This window comes from Drosophila rhopaloa, unplaced genomic scaffold (genome assembly GCF_018152115.1).
Source record: "Drosophila rhopaloa isolate 14029-0021.01 unplaced genomic scaffold, ASM1815211v1 contig_178, whole genome shotgun sequence".
NCBI lineage: Eukaryota > Metazoa > Arthropoda > Insecta > Diptera > Drosophilidae > Drosophila > Drosophila rhopaloa.
The window spans coordinates 9,670,289-9,692,323 of NW_025335059.1; the positions used below are offsets into that span (position 1 = coordinate 9,670,289).

Below are 22,035 nucleotides of genomic sequence, written 5' to 3' on the forward strand. Positions count from 1 at the left end.
AATACCCAATTGTAAAGTTCAGCACTGTGTGTGTTTTGGCAATATGCAATCTAAAATTATATTTATCGCATTTTTGAGCGCACACATTTTGCAAAAAGTAAACAATTTAATTTTGTGCACACAAACGTTGCTGACTCTAGCATTTCCAATTTAAATATTTAACCGAACATTTTAATTAATGAAACAAGTTTTAAATTGTGTTTGCTTAAAGTGTGTGTGCGTGTGTCCGGTGGCAATATCCAAGCAATAAAATGGTATTTTGGGAAGGAATGGTTTTGTTTTATTTTCACATTTATCAAAATATAATTTTTTGTGCCATTTGAAAGGCTGTGTGAAGAGCATGAACATGTGCGGCAAACAGAACTAAAACAAGCTAATTAAAGTTAGCGGAAACTAATTGGCACTTTATTAAATATTTTTTTGTTCTAAATCATTATAAACGTTTCGTTTTAGTGCAGTTATTAGATTTAGAGCAAAGCAATCGATGACCCATAATGAGCACACAAATTTAAATTTAGCATTACCTTGATAAAATAAATTAAATCTAAATATGGTAATAAAATAAATGGTTGAATCAGATAATAATAAAAATGAAATTTATTATTTTAAAGCTGTTTTCTTTAGAAAGGGTAATTTTCTAATTTATTTATATTACTTTGATGTAGATTATATGTACGGTTAAGGAATTACAAATATAATATTCTCATTATTCTTACAACATATTACCTCTGTCTTGTTAAATAAATATCTGACTAGCCAAAACTAAATTGAATAAAAAAAGGAGGAAAACCATTTTCCAGCGAGAGACAGCGTTGGCGGAGCCCAGAAAGGAAACCGCTGCGTGCAACTGCGAAATGCGAAACGCAGCGGAATCTAAGGAGGAAAAAGAAAAACCCCCAGAAACAAAAACAGACCCCAAACCCCAACCAAAACTAACTCAATTCAGCGAAATCAACGCCAACGGCTGCTGCCTGTCAATTAAAACATTAAAACGTGCTGAAAAATGCACCGAAAAGGCGCAAAATAAACAAACGACGAAACAGCCATACAGGCAACATTTTCAGCGATTAGAAGCATAGAATTTCGCAATGGAGCACTTAGAGCTAGAGTTTGGAACCGAGACTTCAACACCGAATCCGAATCGGCGACTCAGGGGAGGGACTAATGTGTGACCCAGTTTGGATCACTGTGCAGGAAAGGAACTATGTTTTGGCTATTTGCTTTTTGATCATTAAAAACTGGTTGGCCGCAGCCAGCTGAGCGCTTAATACGTTTGTGGTGAGTTTAATAGCTGCAGAGCTAACCGTTAATAAGTCAATATAAATCATTAATAATTACGACCTACAAGCCATTGAGCATCTGACGATGATTTATCTTCTTCATTCATTAATTCTTTTTATATTTTACACACAAAATAATTATTTGCAAGTAGATTTCATTGCTATGAAAAATTGATTAAAGCCAAGGCCCTGCATAAAATTTATAACAAATAATTTTAAAAACTACTATAAAACTACAAAAAAAAATAAAGTTGATTGAAAAAAAACAATTTTTCAAAACGTTTGTGTGTTAAGGTAATGGTTTATCCAAAGCGAACAAACACAAAAATATTTTATGTGTATACCTAAAACCAGAAGCCGATTCGTTTTTATTTGCCTTCAATATGTTTTAAACAAACAAAATAAAATGATTGTAGATTAATTAAATGAACTTAACTATACTATAGAACAACTTAACTATAGAACAAGTAATTTACTTTTGGTAACATATTTATTTTTCACCTTAGGGTGCTATTATTTCGCCCTCAACTGTTGTTATCTCTCAGTTTTGACCGCCCGCCCATGTCTTCGGCGGCTGCAGAGCTTTTGGCATTGCGGCGTGGCTTTATAAACGGCCGGCGATGGCGGCCGCGAGCCGAGTTTTGCCGTTAGATTAGCTGAGAGCGCGCGCGCATTTTCCCACGATCAGGAAAATCTAAATTACAGTCATGAAGGATCAATTTATCTGGATATCCCTGAAGCTGCTACTCCTGATAGGCACCGCCCTTGCTTTTCCGGATGGGGCCCCAGCGGATACGTGTGTGAAGCAAAGAGCCAACCAGCCGAACCATGGCAAGGCCAGAAGTCAACCGGCTCACTCCAATCCCTTCGAGGTGGTGGCCGACACCCAGACTTATCACCCCGGTCAGCAGATATCGGTTGTGATATATCCGCACTCGGACCAGAGCACCGTCTTCCGGGGATTCTTCCTGCAGGCACGGGATTCGAACTCGAACGAGTGGATCGGGGAGTGGGTGCAGAGCGAGAATACCAAGACCATTCCGGAGTGCTCGGCTATCACGCATTCGGACAATCGGGACAAATTGGGCGCCAAGCTGATCTGGAAGGCCCCGCAGAATAAGAAGGGCAATGTCTACTTCACGTAAGTCTGAAATTAAGGGTGTATCTTAATGATACTGAGTAATTAAAAGCCAAACATAAGCCAAATTTAAACAGGAGGATAAAACAAGAAGTGTGTTTTTAAAGGCTACAAATAAATTCACTACTTGAAAGGCCACTTAACCAATTAAACATAACTATAAAGCCGAAGCAAAAAAACATTATACTACTACGTTTAAAAATGAAAAGAAAAATCTCACCTACTGTTATACAAGATGTTAAGCTGCTAACATAGTTAGAGTTTATTCAGTTCCGCCTTAAAGTCATGTGACTCATGGTCAATTTTCGAGAATAAGTTAATTTAATAAAATGGTGTTTAACACCCATTTTTGGCGGTTTCAATGAAACACTTTGTCAAAACTGACTTCGTACTAATACAGTACGTGTCTTCTATCGCCCGTCACCATCATAATAACAATCATCATTATCATCAGAAGCGGCAGTAGAAGAACACCATCATCGTGGGTCGTGAAGGGATTCATTAATCATACGCCACGTTGACCCACATAATGTAATGTGCACATAATTGTCAGGCCGACAAAAACTTGCCGGATAATCGCACAAAAGACATTATGTAATTGATTTATTTGGAAAAAGGCAGGCGAAAAGAGTCTCCCAATCATCCGTCCACAAAAAAGGCATCAAATGGCAAAAGACGCCACGCACTGACAACGTCAAAAAGCCGAAGAAAAGTTGTCAATGCTTTTTATACGGCAGCAGCAACTTTGTCAGCAGTTAACACTGGCCAACATAAAGGAGTGCCAAATGTGAATTAACCAAACAGAAGTTACTCTTCGGACACTTGTATCATTTATCATTTTACCCAGCGCAAATATGCAAATATGGGAATTAATCAACAACAGACAAGAAAAGTTAAGGAAAACATTGTAGATAAACTTTATATTCAGAATGTAAATCAATATTTTTCTTAAAGAAAGAACGACTTTATTAAACACTTTTAAGAATTAATAGTTTGTATTGAAATTATACAAGATTTATATTAGGTTAATATATTTCAATAATTCAGTTAAGTTATAATTATCTCTGCATAAGATACATTATATTTATAGTCCAGTGTTACCTAAATCTCTAAATCTTCTCCTGAAATTGTCGAATCATCAATTATTACCTATTTATAGCCGCAGCTACACATCGCATGCAATCTTGTCGTATAAATTAAAAACAATCATGACTTGCTGAATGGCGGAATTTACATTTTCATTTTTCCGTTGCAGGGGCACTGTGCTACAGGAGTACGGAACCTTTTGGAGCGACATTGTGAACAAAGTGCAGGCGGAGCCGCAATAACAGAAATTATGTACTTATTTATAAGGCAGCTGTACCCAACGCCAGGCAATAAATCTTAAAAACCCTAATTAGTCAAAACGAAATTGTTGTTTGAAGATTTTTCGAATACCATTCGGACGTCTTGGAGCCAAAAGCGCCCCACTGAGCTGTGCAATCAACATTACAGGGCAAAATTATTGACTTTTTGGCTTAACGTTTATGAATGACCAGCCCACATCCGAACAAGCGAACCAGTTCCCACCGCCCAGCGGTACCAGTACCCCAGTAATACCCACAAGCACCCACAAACACCTACTAACACCCACAAACACCCAGTAACACCCACATTCTCCTCCTCTTAGAGCAAAATTGAACGCACGAGCCGAGTACGTTTGGGTTTCCAGACACGTTGCCCAGCTTCTCATTGGAAATTCGTTTTGGGCGTTCAAGTAAATTGGAAACTTTAAGCACCTTTCATGCCGGCTGTGTAGGGCGGCGGCGGTTATAAAGTAATTAGACGGTCACCGAATTTGTCCAAAACATAGGCCAAGATAAGAATTCGTAACATAGGTCTAAGCAGTTCTGATTGCCCTTTTACAATCGCTTCTAATCGGATGGAGGGGATAAGGAATCAATTGCAGATATGGAAAATCATAAAAGTTTTCGAGGAAGTCTTGATCGGTAGAGGCTTTGGTGTTTCACAGTTAAATTGTGAAAAGTTGTTAGAGAAAATTTGGGGATATTATTTAAAATAATTTTGTTCCTGAATTTTATAAGCAAATAAAAAAAATAATTATATATAAGCATATATAAATAAATACATTAATGAAAGAATAAAATAATGTATGAATAAGGAACATGTTCTAACTTTGGAACTAACGTTTCTTTAAGACAATCTTAAACCATTTCCTTTAATATTTAGAATTCTCATTTGAAAGTATGTAAAAACCTTAAAAAGATTTTGTGATATAAAGCTTTCAAATATTGTTTACTTTACAAAACAGAACAAAATACACCCACCAGATACAAATTACTTTCACGATAAACAAAGTAAAGTATAGACAAATACTCCCTTGAGCTGTGAAATAATAAAAGAATGTAGTAGCACATGACGGGGCTTGACTGTACAATGCACTCACATACTTTGCTTGGAGCTTGTTTACTCGGTCGTCAATTCAGTCGTTCTGTTGTTATTGTCATTCCATCGAAAAGTGCATGGCAACCCACGCTAAATGGGGGAAAGGGGTAAAAGGGGAGCATGGGGAGCATATTGTTTTCGTGCGTTGTATATATGTATAAATATATACATACATAGGCGAATAAATTCGCCATGCGGTTTGCCGACTTGTTTTGATTGAATTCGCCGTACCGCCTATCTTTGTCTGGCTTCGTTGATTGTTCAGGAGCGCATTTCAGAGGCAGTATGTTTTAAGTAAGATGCCCTCTTTATGGATATTCCGCCCCTGAGCAAACCAAGTTCGTTGTCCAGTCGGGCGAGTTTAAGTCTGTTTTTCCGCACGCGTTTTGTTTATTGCACCCATTGACTTGTTGCTGTTCTTTCCGCTGCCTTCGTCTCGTTTATCAACGATTGCGAATATACTGGCTGCTCAACACTTTAGTTAATATTTAGCGGCTTCCCGGAGAGGTTCACAGATCCCAGACGCTTAACAACATCAACATGGTTATCAATTTCGCCGCCGGTCCAGCCAAATTGCCCGAAGAGGTCAGTAAAATGAGTGGGATTACTGTAACACTCTACATTATCACGTGACGTGTCTGTAATATTAGAGTAAATTGTTATTAATTAGTTATAGAAGGTTATTACTGTGACTGGTTCGCCATACTTTGTCCGAAAAACTAATAATGGAACAATACAAAATGCAAGAATGGTTTTGTAAATTTTCGTATTGTTATTTATACCTGTTTTAATTACAATATTCTCACCCACATTTATCCATATTAACAATCTCTCATATAATGTTTACAGGTTCTGAAAGAAGTCCAGGACAACCTTCTCAACTGCAATGGCAGTGGCATCTCGGTGATGGAGATGTCCCATCGTTCCAGCAACTATGCCAAAATCCAGGAGGCGGCCATCAACGATCTTCGAGAACTTCTGAGTGTCCCTAGCAACTACAAGATACTGCTGATGCAAGGCGGTGGCACAGGACAGTTTGCAGCAGTGGCTATGAATTTAATTGGCTTAACTGGTACTGCTGATTATGTAATCACTGGTTCCTGGTCCTCTAAAGCGGCCAAAGAGGCGGCTCAGTATGGCACTGTGAACACCGTGTTTCCCAAGCTGACCAAATATACAACCGTTCCACCGCAGGACACTTGGAATCTGGATCCCAAGGCCTCATATGTTTACTATTGTGACAATGAGACTGTAGAGGGTGTGGAGTTTGACTTTGTGCCCGAGGTTCCAGCAGGTGTGCCACTAGTGGCTGATATGTCCTCCAATTTCCTGTCTCGCCCCGTGGATGTCTCCAAGTTTGGCGTGATCTATGCGGGAGCCCAGAAGAATATCGGTCCAGCCGGCACTACAGTGATCATTGTCAGGGAGGACTTGATAGGCAAACATCTGAAGATCACGCCCTCTATCCTGAACTTTGAGCTGATGGATAAAAACAGCTCGCTGCTGAATACTCCGCCAACTTTTGGGTGGGTTCATAAATTTCTTATTTTGGAAACCCTTTGGTAAATGTTCTTATTTGCAGCATCTATGTTATGGGCCTGGTTTTCAAGTGGATCAAGCGGAATGGCGGCGTCGCTGGCATGGCCAAGCTGTCCGCGGCCAAATCCAAGCTTATTTACGATACCATAGACCAGTCCAATGGGTTCTTCTATTGCCCATTGGATGAAAATGTGCGTTCTCGGATGAATGTGCCCTTTAGGATTGGCAGTGCCAGCGGGGATGATGCGCTGGAGAAGGAGTTCTTGGCCAAAGCCGAGGCGGAGGGTATGATCCAGTTGAAGGGTCATCGCTCGGTTGGCGGCATTCGTGCATCCCTCTATAATGCGGTTACTCTGGCGGAGACACAGCAGTTGGCCAATCTCATGCTGGCGTTTTACAAAAACAATAAAAACTGAGAACGTTCATTTGTAATTGGATTGGGTTATGAGTTTACAAGAGTCCTCGTTGGCGGAATATTTCATCCAGTTTAAGTTCCAGATTAGCATTGGTGCCTCGCAGATTGTCGACCACCTGTTTGGCCCAAATGAAGTACTGCCCGCGACGTTCCTATCAAAGAAAGTGGTTAGGATTTAAAGGAAGTTCTAAAGAGGAAAGTATATCAATCCACCTCTGTCCATCCGGTTGGGGTGTTGACCTGCAGATCCCTCAGATTATCCAGTTTGTCGGCCAGTTTTATTAGCTTTGCTCTGCAGCTTGTTTTCGCCGCATTTGCTATTTGTAGGCGTTTACGCTCTTGTTTCTCCAGAGACTTATCATCGGTAACCTCGCGGACTAATCCGCAAACATCCGCTCCAAAAAGATTCTCAACATCCTCGAAAGTTGCATCCGTATCCTCGACCACATCGTGAAGAAGGGCAGCCATTAGGACCGCCTCATCTGTGATGCAAGCCTCCACGGATAGAATAGTGCTCACATTTATCACATGATTCACATAGGGAGTTTCCTTAGGATCCTTAAAATATGGAAAAACAGGACTATGTTAGCTCCAAAATTCGGACTTTTCATGGATAAATTAAGCTTACCTTGCGTCGCTGTTCGCGGTGTTTAAAAGCCGCATACTGCAGGCACTCCATAAACTTCCGAGAGGGGTAAGTTGCCATTACAATCAAGCTAAATAAATAAATACTATTTTTTCCCACTTCAACTTTTGTTACTCCTTTAACATAACAGCTGTTTCACCACAACAGACCGGCATTAACAGAACACATGTTGCTTTTTTACAACACTGCTACTGTAGCCCTGAACAACCTATCGATAACAAAAGCGCGCTAAACGTTTAAATTCAAAAGCCTTTATTTCAGGGTACACCAAGATTATTCTTTCTTTTCGTTCTTGTTCTCGCACTTGTTGCACTCCTGCTCCTTGGCCTTTGTCAAGGCTTCAGCTGCCTTTTCCGCCTCTCTCTTGGCCTGGGCTTCCATTTCGGGGATGAAGAAGATCTTGCGAGACTTCAGCGAGGACCACTTAAAACGCTTGATGTAGTAAGAAATTCCGATTAAGAAGGCCGAAATGAGCGTAACCTTGATGACCAGCAGACGGCGCTCATCCGACTCCGGTTCCGATGTCCATTTGAGGAAGACGCACACATCCTTGGCGATCTGGGCAGCCGAGGGCGCCACATTGGCATCTTCAAAGGTAATCACCTCATTATCAACTGCTTTGGCCATGGCAATCGCTCCACCTGAGAAATACGGATTAAAGTACAGCCCATCCCTTAGAGCAAATCCGGCAGGAGGATCACAATATCCTGTGAGCAGGGCAAACACGTAATCCTCGCCACCCTTACGAGCCGATACAATATAGCTGAGATCCGGGGGATAGGAGCCATTGTTCGCGGAACGGGCGGCTTCCTCATTGGCATAGGGAGAGGGAAAATGATCCGATAGCTTGCCGGGACGATCATAGAACTCTCCCTCATCGTTGGGGCCATCTCGCACGGTTATGGCCTCCGCCTCCGCCTTGGCCTCCGACTCCGTCATGCAGACTCCAACCAGATTGCGGTAGGCCATGTACTGCAAGGAGTGACACGAGGCACACACCTCCTTGTACACGAAGTATCCTCGACGCACGCTCTCCTTGTCCAAGGCGGACAGCAGGCCAGTGTGGTTCCAGTGCTGATGTGGCGGATGCACGCAGTCCGAGGAGGCGTCCACACTGGTCTCCAGGGCGTATATCAAGAGTCCCGCAGCTCCAGTCAGAGCTCCCAACGCCCCGAGCATCTTCGGATGTCTGCCGGAAAAGGCGCGACCCGGGAAACTCATCCGCGGACGCACCGAAGTCCCATTGAAGATGCCATTGGCCAGCTGGAACAGTTTGCCGCCCAAATTCCGGAATTTATTGGCCATATTCGATCGGATATTTCACTAAACTTTTTTTTTCAAAATGACAAGAATCTCTTTCCTTTTCAAAATGTCAACGCAGTGTTGCAAAACTTCATTCACTAGGGTTGTCGCCACGTGGGGGATATTCTGGCAAAATAACAAACACAATTATCAGAACTAACCGAGCAGTATCATAAAAGAACAAGCTTTGGCTTATTTTTAAAATCACGTTTTTTATTAAAAAAAAATTAATTCAAGCCTCTGTTATGTATAAGCAAACAGTAATTAAAAACAATAAAAAAAACTAGTTTTAACATAAATTTCTGAATTCTTAAATAACTTTTTTACGAAAGCTTCAATTGTTAATGAATAAAGTATAATGCATGGTTTGGCCTCTCTATGTCTTAATATTAATGGGCATATCTTAATAAGTGCACTAACATATTGCTATAGTTCAATAAAGTTGTAAGAAAAAAAAGACAAACCAGGAAGTAAAGCTGAAATACAATTAGTCATGTCACAGGCATTTACAACTAAGAACTAGAAGGCACCAGAAACAACGGTACTCACCTAGGACAAAACAGTTGACTTGGTCCTTAGATGGCCAAAAATCATCATTTCGAAGGAAATATGTAAATGTTATGGATATATTGAAATGTGTACAAGTCTTTAAATGACATTTTCTACAAAGCACGAAAAAGCAAAACGAAATCGCACAAAATTAATACGATTTATAAATAATTTATTATTAAAGAATGTTACGTTAATAATTGAAAAAACATAAATCACTTACCATAATAAATTTCAAACACTTAAGAAGTAAGTTGCCTAGAATTACAAGGTAAGGATAGGGATAGCTGGAAATCTCAAACCAGACTTTCTTCCACATTAAGTCCAGATCAGTATAATTCTTATCGACGATCTTTCCCCATAAAGCATATGTAAACCAAAACCCACCCAAATTGCTGTTATTCTTTTCAGCTAAAAGGTTGAGTCAACGTTTTTCTTTCTATTGTTGTAACCATCGCCTCCTTCTGGGTTTCTTTCCTGCCCAACGAGCGGAGCAACTGAAAAAAAAAACGAAAAAAACAAATGCCAGGGCACTTTCATTTGTTATCTGGCGCAGTAATCTGTAAATCTGTAACAGCCCACCAAACAACGGTGCATACAATATTTCCTAGCCATTCTTCACACTGTGTGACCACGAAATCGTCAAAGTCAGGCCCAAGCCAGCTTTTCCACAGCCAAGTTACATGGTCGTGAGCTTGGAAATATTTCAGGGGGATTAGAGAACGCTTAAAAGTCAAATTATATTTATAGGGAAATCTACAGAATTTATAATGCTTACGGACACAGAAAATAGAAAAAAATCATCTGAAATCCATAACTATCTTTTTGTTCAGAGTTGTAAGTGATATTTTTAAGAAACTTTTTAGTATTTAAATTACTATCACTTTAAGGAATAAGTTGATCGTCGTTTATTTGTCGGTTACATCACCTGCCAAAAGAGCAATGAATCCAACATTCTAAAAAAATGAACTGTAACTATATTTGTCTATTGTCTATAACTACAAGTATAATTTGTCGAAATTGGAATAATATATTTCAGTTAAACAAGCTTAACTGAAAATAACTTTATCTTTACATTTAAAACATATGTAAAAAAACATTTATTTTTGCTTATACCAATAAATTTAAACTTATGTATGTGCTTAAGAGTTGACTAATGTAATAAAGATCTGTGTAACATTAAGCTACTAAGGGAATTGTTATGGATTAGCAGGTAGACGTTTTTGTGGTTAAATTATTTATTCTTAAAAACCCACATTTCGCTGTCATTTACATGGGGAATCCCCTTCTCTACGCCCATGGCAACCAATAATGACAATGCAACGGCCGACGTCAGCAGAGCCCGCGATGTAAACTCATTTTTTCTGTTTTTTGGTGAAAATTTGTACCTGATTTTATATTTCCCTTTTTTGTTACACTGTTTGCTGTTGCTGCTGCTTTTTTTTTAGTTATTACGTATTTCCATGTTTACCATATTTTACACGCGCTTACAGATACACACACACACAGATACAAATATACATGGAATACCCTCGGATTTTCCCTATGTGCGTTTTTAGAGTTCTGCTTCTGCGCAGCGATGCATAATTCCCACTTTTGAAATTTGTGTGCGGCTGCTGTTGCTTTAGTTGTTGTTGTCTTCTGCGGTGGTGGCTAATGTTGTTTTGTTTTTGTTTTTGTTGTTGTTCCCGTTGCCGCTGCGCAATTAATAATTCTTTTCGACTGGCGTGAAATTTTCATAAGCCAGAAAAAGCAGCAACAGCCAACCGCACCAACTTTCCATGAAAATCTCTGGCCATTAGTAGCAATCGCAACGCTTTTCACCGTGGAAAACCACAGAGATTGTGCTGCGACCCCATAGAAATGGGCTCACGTCATGAATTTTATTCAAATTACAAACTCATTAATAAATGGCGTTGTTTATTTTTAAGTAAAAAACAAACCGGCGATGATTGCTCAATTTCTGCAGTGTTAAAAGTCTGGACATGAAAATAATTAAAAATAAATACATATTTTTAATACAAATAGTAATAGATTATATATAATTTTTCCAAAGAAGCCTTTCACAAAATATTACATTTAGTATAATCCCAAGTTAAGGTTATTTCAATATTATTTGCTTTTAAATAATCTAAGAATAGAAAAGACGTTGATTCGAAATCAAACATATTATTTTATTGAAAAAAAAGCTTTAAAAAGTTAGTATCAGTGTTTTAGGTATACCAAAAAATATTTAAAATATATTTTGACGTCGCGGTGAATACAAAGCCAATCTTTCTAATCAGATGTAAAATGCAAGAGATATGACTTATCAACTGAATAATTATTCGTGAAAAAGATGGGCCTGCAAATAAAAATACCTGAATACGGCACAAAAAAGTGTGCATAATTTAGCAATAAATGTAAATATTACTGGTCCGCTTCCTTTGGGAGACAAAGCGCCATGCTGATGCAGTTTCCTGTGGCCTCTTCTCCCAGAAAAGATGATGATGATGACGATGATGATGATCGTGTTGCCAGAGGATCGTAATAACGAAGAGGCTGTGCTGGCCATGTCCCACTCCTTATCTTGGCAGCACGAAAACCAGAAACAAGAATTATAGACCAAAAGCCAGTTGCAAGCGAGTGCATCTTGCATCTTTGCCACCGATCCCACGTAGGTGTGTGCTGCATTTGTGTATGTGTCAGTGCGGGGGCACTGCATCGGTGTGTGTGTGTCTTGGCCAAAGTATCTGTGTGAGTTGCGCCTTTTGGCCAAAAGTGAATTCGAATGCAGTTGCATCTGCCGCAGTGCTGGTCAACGCTCGAAAGACCATGAGGAAGTCAAAGCCTGACTGAGATTTACTAAACGGAAACGATTAAGCGAGGTATACTTTAATTAAAATAAGTTAACATACGTAAATTAAATCAAAATGCTTTATATCTGCGGTGTCACATAAATCTCTCTAAAACGAATTAGGAATTTACTTAAGACTTACAAACCAAATTGAACCGAATTTGGTTGGAGGAGACTTTCGTAATGTGTAGTTTTTTACATCTATTCCTAAAATAAACAATCTTTAAAAGGACTTGGAAGTTGATAAAAAGGAATTAATACAGAAAACAACTAGTCTTCTAAAAATTTAACAAATAAACTAAAAACCAAAATCCTAAAACCGAAAATATATCGAAGAATTTGTTAAAAAAAAAGGTGTTTATTTAATCTTTTATTTAGTTAAAGAGGTTACGTTAATGTTTGAAATTAGTTTTAAGTCTCATATTTACAATATTAAAATATGCAAAACACAAGCAAGAAAAGTGGTTCTCTTTTTAAGCAGCAGTAACCAAGTCTTGTTTCATTGTGGAAAGTTCATTAAATTAAATTATTCAACAGATAGCATTCAGTGCCCGAAACTCTTTGTTTATAATGAACATCTTTATTTTATGACGTATCTGAAAGATCGTTTTAACGCGTGCGCAGCTACCGTTGAACGCGTACAAAAAAATCGCATGCAAGAGAGGAATTCCCAGTCTCTCTCTCTTTCTCTTACGTATCTATCAGGTTCTCATTCTCACTGCCCTTTTACCACTCAATTTTGCAAAAACAAAAAAAGCTATGCTCCCCTTATATACAACAACATCACATAACGATTTGTAAGAGTGTATGTGCAAAGTGTATCTGTGTGTGCGGCAATTGTGATTGTGTGTTTTTGTATAGCATGCGGTTTTGCTGGGGATTTTGTAAACTTTTTCGCAGTCGTCAGTCACCAAGAGAAAAGACAAGGGGAAAGATACAGATAGCTGATGGATAGAAGGGGGAAAGGGAGGGATAGAGGAGAGCCCAACTTCATTATGAGGTTGTAACAGTCTTTTCAATTTCTCGTTCTGCCCGATTCGCTTTGCCAAATGGAGCCTAGAAGATGGATCCCTGTCTCCTCTCGATTCTCCTCTTGACTCTTCTTTTTTCCTCCTTGCCTTTCTTCTCTCCCCACACACACACTGCACACACAGTCGCGTCAATTGATGGCTCTGCGTGTGAGTGCCCGTTGATGTTGATGAGTTTTGTTTTAATTCTGCTTCTTGACTTCAATTTCTTATAAAGATTGTTTATATGCACGTAATACAGTGAAGCCCCTTCAAGTCAGACTTCAAAATCTATATCTCCTTAAGATGAACCATGTTTATACTATAAAACTTTACATTTTTATAGTCCTCCCAAAATAAACTTTATGATCAGAATAACAGAGTTATTGGATTAATGCGATAGTTAAACTAAGAACAAATTTATTTTAACACAAGTCACAGGAATATTTATTTAAAAGTTGATATAATTGAAAGTACTATGTCAATAAACTGCCTTCTTGTAAGAAATTTAATATTTTGATGTAGCTCTTCTGAAACTCATGAAATTATACTGTAGTTTGCCCCCATATCTGTAAGACATACAAATATACATATCTGCAACCGCAGGGGCGTAACCATTTTTGGCTTGAAAAAATGTAGTTCACATCCTAACTTTTGCGCTAAATAAATGTAAGAAACCAAGTTTAGTCAATACTTTGTTTTAAAAATCTGCTTAGCATATAATCCATTTAAGCTACCAACGAATTTGCCAAAAAACACCCCTTCAAATTTGAAATTCCACATCAAGAAACGCCCCTGAGTATCTGCATCCATATCTGTGAGATGCAGGCCACACTGTATTTGTTGTTGCTGTGATTTGGTGAATCGCGCGTAGCCGATTGTAATTATTGTAATCGAGTCTCGAACCGATCCAATCCGATACGATACGATCGCAATAGCGCACAGCCATCGCCGTTCGGGGTCCAGAAGATCAGGTCGCTATAGCTAAAGCCATCGTCTTCGCCTGATTTGATTCTGTTATAGCTGCTTTGATGCTTTGATCATTTCGTAATAGTTTTCTCAGTGCTCTGCTTAAATCATCTTGGCCAAGACCGATCTTACCGATCGTACAGATCCAATCCCGACCATTTCGACCAATCCGCGGCTCTTGATCGTTTCGCTTGAGCCGAGCCCGCGCTTTTCTCTTTGAAGCCAACGTCATCGACAGTCGACAGTCCCAGTCATACTCGCACAACCACAGCACACTACCAGTCATCATTGTTGTTGCTGTAGTTGTCTTGGCCGTTGCTTTTTACTAAAAGTTGATTGACTGTCTGTTCATTTAGCCGCTTGTCCATGGCTCGCTCCGTTTGTTGGCTTTGTGTGCTCTCTGTGCTACATAGTGAAAAAAACCTCGATCCTAATAATAAATAGATTTTTTTAGAGCTCAAAATGATGCCCTCGCTGGGGTCATTTTTTTTAATTATATACATAATACATAACAAACATAAAGTTCTGAGGAAAACACACAAAACATATTTTGAGTAATTGAATAGAGTGTAATGCATTTCCAATATTTACGACCAATAAATCTGAATTGACTTATAGAAACACTGACTTAAACCACAAACCAAACTACAGTAACCGTTTTTTTATAGAAATTGAATATGAGATTGGATTCAGAACGATTTTAGCCTGATATTGACCTTTTACAAAAGTAAAAGCAAATAATGATTATGAATTAAAAAATTAATAGTTATTAAAAAACTTATTGTTTTAAAACTATTTTAAGAAAAACATTTTTGTAAAATCCAATTTTCACTTCCTTGTAATTTTAAACATTATTTATTAATATCTACAAATTACAAATTAGTTCTTAATTCAACGAACTCATTAAATAAAATACTCTTAGAACTTGTATAACTCAGTTTGTAAGCTTGTAACATAATGATTACTTCACTTAGATAATAACTTTTATATCTTTCCGTATTTTCTCGCAGTGCATTCTTGTTACCCCCTCTCCGCTCCAAGCTTCGGTTGCGGCTTCTCTTGCACATTTCGTTTTAGGCCATTATAGTTTTGAACATGTTCAAGTGCCATTCTCACGATTGTTTATAGTCTTTTAATTTCAGCCGGAGCACAAGAAATAAACAGTGAAATTTAGCAGCAGGCAATGCGAGTTGTTCCTGGGCCTAATGTTCTGGAAACGAAACGAAACCAAGTCAGCCCCAAGTCGAATCTCGGTTTCGGGTGCAGTTCGGTTAATAGTACTGCTGGGGCTTATGATCCATCCGGACAACCAGCTGAATCGCCAGCGAAATGTCCCAACTCCAGCTGGCAGCGGTGAAAGGCCTCAAGTGGTCAATAAGTACCAGGGAGCTCGATGCTCCACGGAGCTCGAGTACTCCGAAATGTTTGCCTATTAAACAGTCATCAATGATTGTTACATTCTACAAATAGAAAATGGTGGAGGCATCGAACTGGAGGGGCAGAGAATGTTTGCAGCGCTGAAAGAGATCAATCCGACGATTTTTTGTTAGATTTATGACTCATGATCCGCAAAATGGCTTAAGCGATCAATAAAATATCTGGAAAACTAGCGCAAACTAATATTAAGAGATAATTCTTGTGTGTAAGGCTCTTAACGATCACTTCGTGAATTACTTGGTCATCAGCAAGATAATGTTCTTTAATCTATCAAAAGCAGATAAACGGCTTTAAGATTAAAAGGTGGGACTTAAATTAGAGAAGTTCATCAACAAAATGGCCAAATGTTTTAAAGTAGAGGGCTAACAATAATAATTATAATATTATTAGTTGTAAAAATAATATTTAAAGGAAATAAAAACAAACTGGTTCAACTAGACCTATTAAAACAACTACTTTCATTCCTTATTACTTATTACTATGATCACGTAAGACCACCAGACCGCAAAAAAAGTAAATTACTGTATAAAAATTAATATTTTAACACTAAACTTAGATACTAGATAATAGTTAAATATTATCAATGATTTCTTTTAAAGAAAATAAAAAAGTTCAAGATCCCCAAGAAAGTCAGAATATTATATATATAAAATCCAAGCCAAGCCATGTATTTTCGTGCAGTCGAAATGCCATCAATTAAGCAACCGTCGATCGCTGAAAAATCATTCCCAAACAAGCATCTCTCGATCGGTCGATCGTTAATTAACTCCCATCGAACTGCCACCAAATTGACATTCCCAATCCGAGAGTTTACCATTTCCACGGCGGACGTGGACGTCCCAGCGCTTTTGTCCATCGAATTGGGCTCCAGATCGTGGGTATCACGATCATCTTGGGCAATTTTCGCGCATGGAACTTTCAACTCCAAAACGGACTGACAATTGATTTGTGCCACAGTCAGAGAGCAAAGAAAGAGGAAAAACAATACAAAACAAAACAAAGCCTGGCTGCAATTTAAATTAAAAGCGCAATTGAACTGGAAAATTCGTCTAAATTGTTTTCACAATTACCCACACACGGGGCAACCTGAGAAGACCATGGGTGACAGCCGGGGGAAAGCGAATGCGAAGAGTTCAAGAGTTTTTCCACCGTTTCCACCATGGTCACAATCAAATCCAATCCTCGCCAATCGCCAGCCTCCTCTAACAACATGCAATACAGCCGGGGCACAATACATAAAAATTTCAAAACTAATGATGCCGAGGAGGAGAGCCTGAAAAAAAAAAACAAAATAGAAAAAAAAAGAGGACCAATGGAGCTGCTTTCGTTCACAATTTATGCATGAGAAGAAAGATCTTTGGCAGAAGAAATGGTCCGCTTTTTGTGGGAGTTCTTCGGCTCCTCACTCTTTTTGGCTTGGCTTTATTTTTTCGCTCTGAGCCGCGCGCGCGATAAAGATCGGAAAAGCCCGAAGTTTAGAAAGGCAATAGCAAGAGCAGCATCCGAGCCGAGTATCTATGTATCTGCAATACATAAATTGTATGTATCTATACGGTCTACAATGTATCTCTTTGGGCCCCCGAGTACGTTTTGTGTGTGTGTATCTATGTAATGAGCATGTAACTAAACTTCTGTGTAGCCAAAACTCCTACAACAGAGACAAAACCAAAAACAAAAAGCATAGACCCCCTAGTAGTACCAGTACTCTATGGCTCTGTAAACTCTGTAGACTCCCTCAATACCCGTTTGCCTTTGCCTTGCCACAACTTCAATTCAACTGAACTGTACTGGCTGCTCTTTGGGCTCTCCAGTTTTCAGTTTTCAGTTTTTCTGGCCATGCTCTATCTGATGATGGCCGTTAACGTTAAAGTTAAGGCCTGAAGAGCGCCCGACCCGACCTGCTGCCCTGGCTTCCCCCCCCTCCAAGACCCCGTTCTTCCCGATTCCCAATTCTTCTGCCAGTGACTCGTAAACATGAGCTACGTTCTTGCCCCATTCCCCTTTCTTTCGGCCGGGTTTTGTCTTTTCCCCCGCCGCGACTTGACTTCATTTGTTTGGCTTTTTTGGGAGACAAAACTGGTTATTGCTCTCGCCTTTGCTTTGGCTTGGTTACTCCGCTGAGTTTGTGTTTTTTGGCTTTTTCGGTTAGGTGAGCGGTGGTCTCTGCTCCGTTCTTCGTTTATTTTTTGGGGCCCCAGTGGCGTACATATATGCAAAGGGGCTTGTTGGCCACGTAGAGGCCCATAGAGGTCCCGGCGACCACGTCGCTGCACAGGCCACGCAGCTTCCAGCCTCCTAGGCTCCTAGCCAACGGCTACCACATACAGGGGATATTGCCTTAAGAGGAACTCCATAACGTATTTGCTCCAAATAACCAATAGCGTCGTAAATAGAAGGTGTCACTTAAGCAGAGTTTCAAAATGCCTGTTTTAAAATAATCTCATCTCTGCAGAGGTTTTTTTTAATAAATTTTTTTTTTGGTAGTAAAACTGCTTAGTTGTATACCACAATATCTGAAATAAAATATTTAGAATGTACTTTGAGTCCTAACCCTATTAAACATAATTTTTTAATAGAAATGTAAATGAGGTATTATATACAAAAGATCTTATCATGATCACGAAAAGTACTTATGAAAGATTGTTAGGATATCCTATTATATAACTCGTTATTGTGATACAAAATGTTAATTTAAATGCAAGTTTTTTGGCAAAGTTAAATTCTTCAAAACTTGAATCTTGTGTTTAATTCTTAATGAGACAAACAGTATGAGACAAAGCCAAAAGTAAAGATATATCTTTCTTAATAGCTGTTCTTTGTAGCCAATAGCCACTGTAGTCGATTCAAGCGGGGCAGCAAACGACAACCAAATCTCGGTGGTGCAGCTTCTAAGTGGAGGCTTGGTGGGCATGGGCAGCGTGCAGCAACAAGTAGGAAGTGGGCGCTTGGCAAAGGCTTGGCCTGGACTTGGTCTAAAACCCAGATCGAGACTGGCCACCTCCTCCTCCTCCTGGGCAACTTTTTTCCGCACAACTCCTTTGTTACATTTTGCGAGCGAGCTAGAGGTAAACGATCGTTAGAAAGGTTTTATATGAAGCCATGGCTTCAGATTTGCGCTCACGTCTATTTATTGGACTTGCAGTTGCCTGAGCCAAACTGAAGCTGTAGCCATAGCTGAATCTGAAGTTGGGTTGGATCTGTGTGTGCTAGAGCTATCGTTTCTGCACAGGAGAAAATATTATTAACCATTAAAAACAAACGGTACTAGTTTTATAAGTTGTGAGGAAAATTTGATTTCGAAAAGGCTCAGAAATGTATTGGTTATATTAGAAAGGAAAATCCTTCAAAGCGTTCGTTCATCACTGTTTGTGTTCAAATCTTATATCCAATTATAGGCTCTCAAAAATACAAAACTATTTATTAACTTTTATTATTTTCATATAATTAAACAGAAAATACAATTGGCTTTGATTATCGAGTTTAGTTGGAAGTTCCAAAAGGATTTTTAGTTATACACTACAGTATTGTCAATCGAATATATTCTCCTACTCATGATATTCATTAAAATTTTATATTTCAGTATTTACATTGAAATTTCCCCTTTTTTTTGGGTGTATGGTTGTGTTACCACCGCCTGTCGTTTAAGATGGCTCTTGGCTTGCTGTTTGTTTTGTTTTGGCCTGCACAGTTTTTTATCCATTTTGGTGGCCTGTCCTCCATCCTCCAAGCTCGAAGCTCCCGACTCCCAAACACCCAGCTCCCAACTCCCAACTCCCTGTTCCATCCTCAATAGTCCATCCAGCCTCAACTTCAATGGAAGTGGAAGTGGCATGAAATGCTGTTAACCTCGTTTGAACTTTGCCATTTGTTTGAGCCATTGGATAGGCCGATCTTTCTTCTTGGCAATGTTTTTTTATTTTTACGTATTTCTTTCAGCGCTCCTCTCTCTGTTTTTGGACTGTTTAGACAGGCCGGCCAAGCAATTTAAATATATTGCAAACAAAAAGGAGTGTAATTTAATGTGAGTGGACGTCGGACTTCGGACGTCGGACGTGGATGGGGCCTAGAAATGGGATTGGAATGGTTTGGTTTGGTTTTGGGCTGGTATGGGAGTTGGATGATGGTGATGGGAATGGGGATGGGGACCATGGACCGTGGACCGTGGACCGTGGCAGTTGGGCAATGGCTGAAAAACACAACTGACATTTACAATACGAGAGATACGGGTCCGAGCACCAGCTGGAGATTGCCCGGGTCAGCCGCAGCCAATCCTCCTCCGCACCTCTTCGCCGATAAGTTCCTCGAAGGCCCCCCCCTCGAGAAAACCTCATAAACCTCCCTCGAAAACCCCTCAAACACCTCTGTCAATGCTGCTCCTGCCTACACACCTCGAAATTTTCGCAATGACAAGTAGCCCAGGCGTGTGTGATTTTTTTTAATCTGCCCAAGAGCTGGTGTTGCTCCAATCCAAGCTGGTCTTCCACTAAGGCTGGGCTCTGAACTGGGTTAGACCAACTGTGGGAAGAACAGAGCGTTTAATTGGGCCAGCGAAATATTGGGGGAGGGAGTTTCCTTACACAGTAAAATATGTGGTTTAAATAAATTTATGAACTATTTTGGCAATTTTTGGTTCGTATTGGTTTACTTTTTTAAGCTCGCAAGTAAACCTAAAAGTATTAATTGCGTTTAGGAGCTCAGAAATATTATAATGACCTATTGAGTTTTCTTACCTTTTAATACACCATGCAAGAGTATTATCGAAAGACAGCGATATGACAAACCAATCTTTTTTTATAATCGTAAATAATGCAAAAATGTCATTTACCTTATCTTTAATTTAAAGTTCTTTAAATTTTCTTATGTGTTTTTGATCTTTAGTAAGTAGACCAATTATCCAGCAATCTTTATTCGACTTCTCTTAAACCTAGTTTTCCCCAGTGCACAGTGAATATTCAAGAGCAGCGACCATAAAGACGTTCTAGTCTGTCAGATGAACCGAGATTAGTTTATGTTTTTGGGGGAAGAACGGTGGCGAACAAACGGTAGCGGATGACCTGATCCAAGACCATTACCGTGGCTCGTTTTAGCCCGCTTTCAAGCCCAACCAATTAGCACTATCTTAAGTGGAGTAGTGAGCAGGGTTTCCTTTTTTGGTTTTTATGGGAACTGGGGGACACTTTATGCCCCCACAAAAGATATTCCCGGGAGATATCTGTATGTACATACATATGTACATATACGCCCACGCAGTGGACAATTAAAGACACGTCGCCGAATTTAAATTACAGGAAGCGGAAAATGAATGAAAATACGCGTATGCAAAATGCAACTTATGCCAATTTCATTGAGCACGCAGAAAACTGTGTCACCTTGACTGAAGAACAGAAAACGATCGGAAGACAGCAAAAAAATAAGGTAAAATAAAGTATCTTCCCGCTACTACGTATAAAATGGAGAAGAAGAAGAGGGAGCAACAGCTGCACAGGCGCTTTATAAAGAGGGTGGAAAAGCAAGGGAGGGGAAAGCTAAGACAGACAACAACCCTTCTTAGTTTTTGGCAAAGCCATTGACATACCAAAATAAAGGGAACAACAGAAATTCCGCATGCTTGTGAGCCGTACATTATTTACTACACAGAAAGAAAAGCAGATTAAATAAATAAATACATGTTTATATTTTTCATATCATTTTAAAATAATGATATGTTCATTTTACACTTTTCACCTAAGATTGAATAAAAGGCTGGCGTTTAGAGAATCTGTCTAGTCTATCAAAAGTCTGGTTGACAATACCAACCCTGTGAATGATTTTAACTTTGTAAGTACATATCAAATTGCGATGTTTTTAAACCATAGTATTTACATTTTTGACATGCATAACCATTCTGATATCAAATTATCGTTCTTAACTATTTTGACATCTGGTTCGAAGTGGTATGTAAAATCACCAAAACAATCATCCTATCAATATTATTTTTTCAGTGCACCCAATACACATTTGTTTGTCTGGAAAACCTTTCCACTACCTTTTTTCAGTCCTCAAGAAACCACCCCAAGAAGAGGGACAAAATACAAAAAGGTGCGATCTCTCTCTGGCTCTCTCCGCTGTCGAAGAGTCGACGGCCGTTGTAATTATTTTAATAATTTTTTTCTGCGTCATCATTATTTTTCTCTGCCTTTGATATATAATTCTTCTTTGTATCATTTGCACACACGATTGCACACATACAAAGAGCAGGAGAGGGGGAGAGAACTCACGCTCAGCAATAAAAGTGTGTATGTGAGCAGAGTTCAATTACCACGCCTTGAGTGTTGTCAACATATCGAAAAAAAGATCCAAAATTATAATAAATTTTAAATTATTAAAATAATAAACTCACGTCTAAAAAGTCCACATTGAATTTTTAACAATTGTAAAATTTTAACACAAAAAACAAACAATAGAAGAAACAAAGAAACGGGCGCCTTGTCAG

At 39.1% G+C, this 22,035-nt stretch overlaps 4 protein-coding genes across 4 annotated transcripts; 2 read left to right on the plus strand and 2 right to left on the minus strand.

Moving 5' to 3' along the window:
• Positions 1–1,932: 1,932 nt before the first annotated feature.
• On the plus strand, positions 1,933–3,812 carry LOC108047851 (putative defense protein 3). Its single transcript, XM_017128214.2, has 2 exons — positions 1,933–2,421; positions 3,674–3,812. The coding sequence occupies exons 1-2, from the start codon at positions 1,988–1,990 to the stop codon at positions 3,744–3,746; spliced, it is 507 nt and encodes a 168-aa protein (XP_016983703.1). The 5' UTR covers positions 1,933–1,987; the 3' UTR covers positions 3,747–3,812.
• A 1,517-nt stretch (positions 3,813–5,329) lies between these two features.
• LOC108047925 (probable phosphoserine aminotransferase) lies at positions 5,330–6,834 on the plus strand. Its single transcript, XM_017128347.1, has 3 exons — positions 5,330–5,448; positions 5,713–6,389; positions 6,446–6,834. The coding sequence occupies exons 1-3, from the start codon at positions 5,404–5,406 to the stop codon at positions 6,816–6,818; spliced, it is 1,095 nt and encodes a 364-aa protein (XP_016983836.1). The 5' UTR covers positions 5,330–5,403; the 3' UTR covers positions 6,819–6,834.
• On the minus strand, positions 6,813–7,578 carry LOC108047926 (guanosine-3',5'-bis(diphosphate) 3'-pyrophosphohydrolase MESH1). The gene is made up of 3 exons (XM_017128348.2): positions 7,446–7,578; positions 7,031–7,375; positions 6,813–6,969 (listed from the first exon to the last, which is right to left on the minus strand). The coding sequence occupies exons 1-3, from the start codon at positions 7,521–7,523 to the stop codon at positions 6,853–6,855; spliced, it is 540 nt and encodes a 179-aa protein (XP_016983837.1). The 5' UTR covers positions 7,524–7,578; the 3' UTR covers positions 6,813–6,852.
• A 120-nt stretch (positions 7,579–7,698) lies between these two features.
• On the minus strand, positions 7,699–9,427 carry LOC108047846 (cytochrome c1, heme protein, mitochondrial). The gene is made up of 2 exons (XM_017128209.2): positions 9,315–9,427; positions 7,699–8,891 (listed from the first exon to the last, which is right to left on the minus strand). The coding sequence occupies exon 2, from the start codon at positions 8,766–8,768 to the stop codon at positions 7,737–7,739; it is 1,032 nt and encodes a 343-aa protein (XP_016983698.1). The 5' UTR covers positions 8,769–8,891; positions 9,315–9,427; the 3' UTR covers positions 7,699–7,736.
• Positions 9,428–22,035: the final 12,608 nt, after the last annotated feature.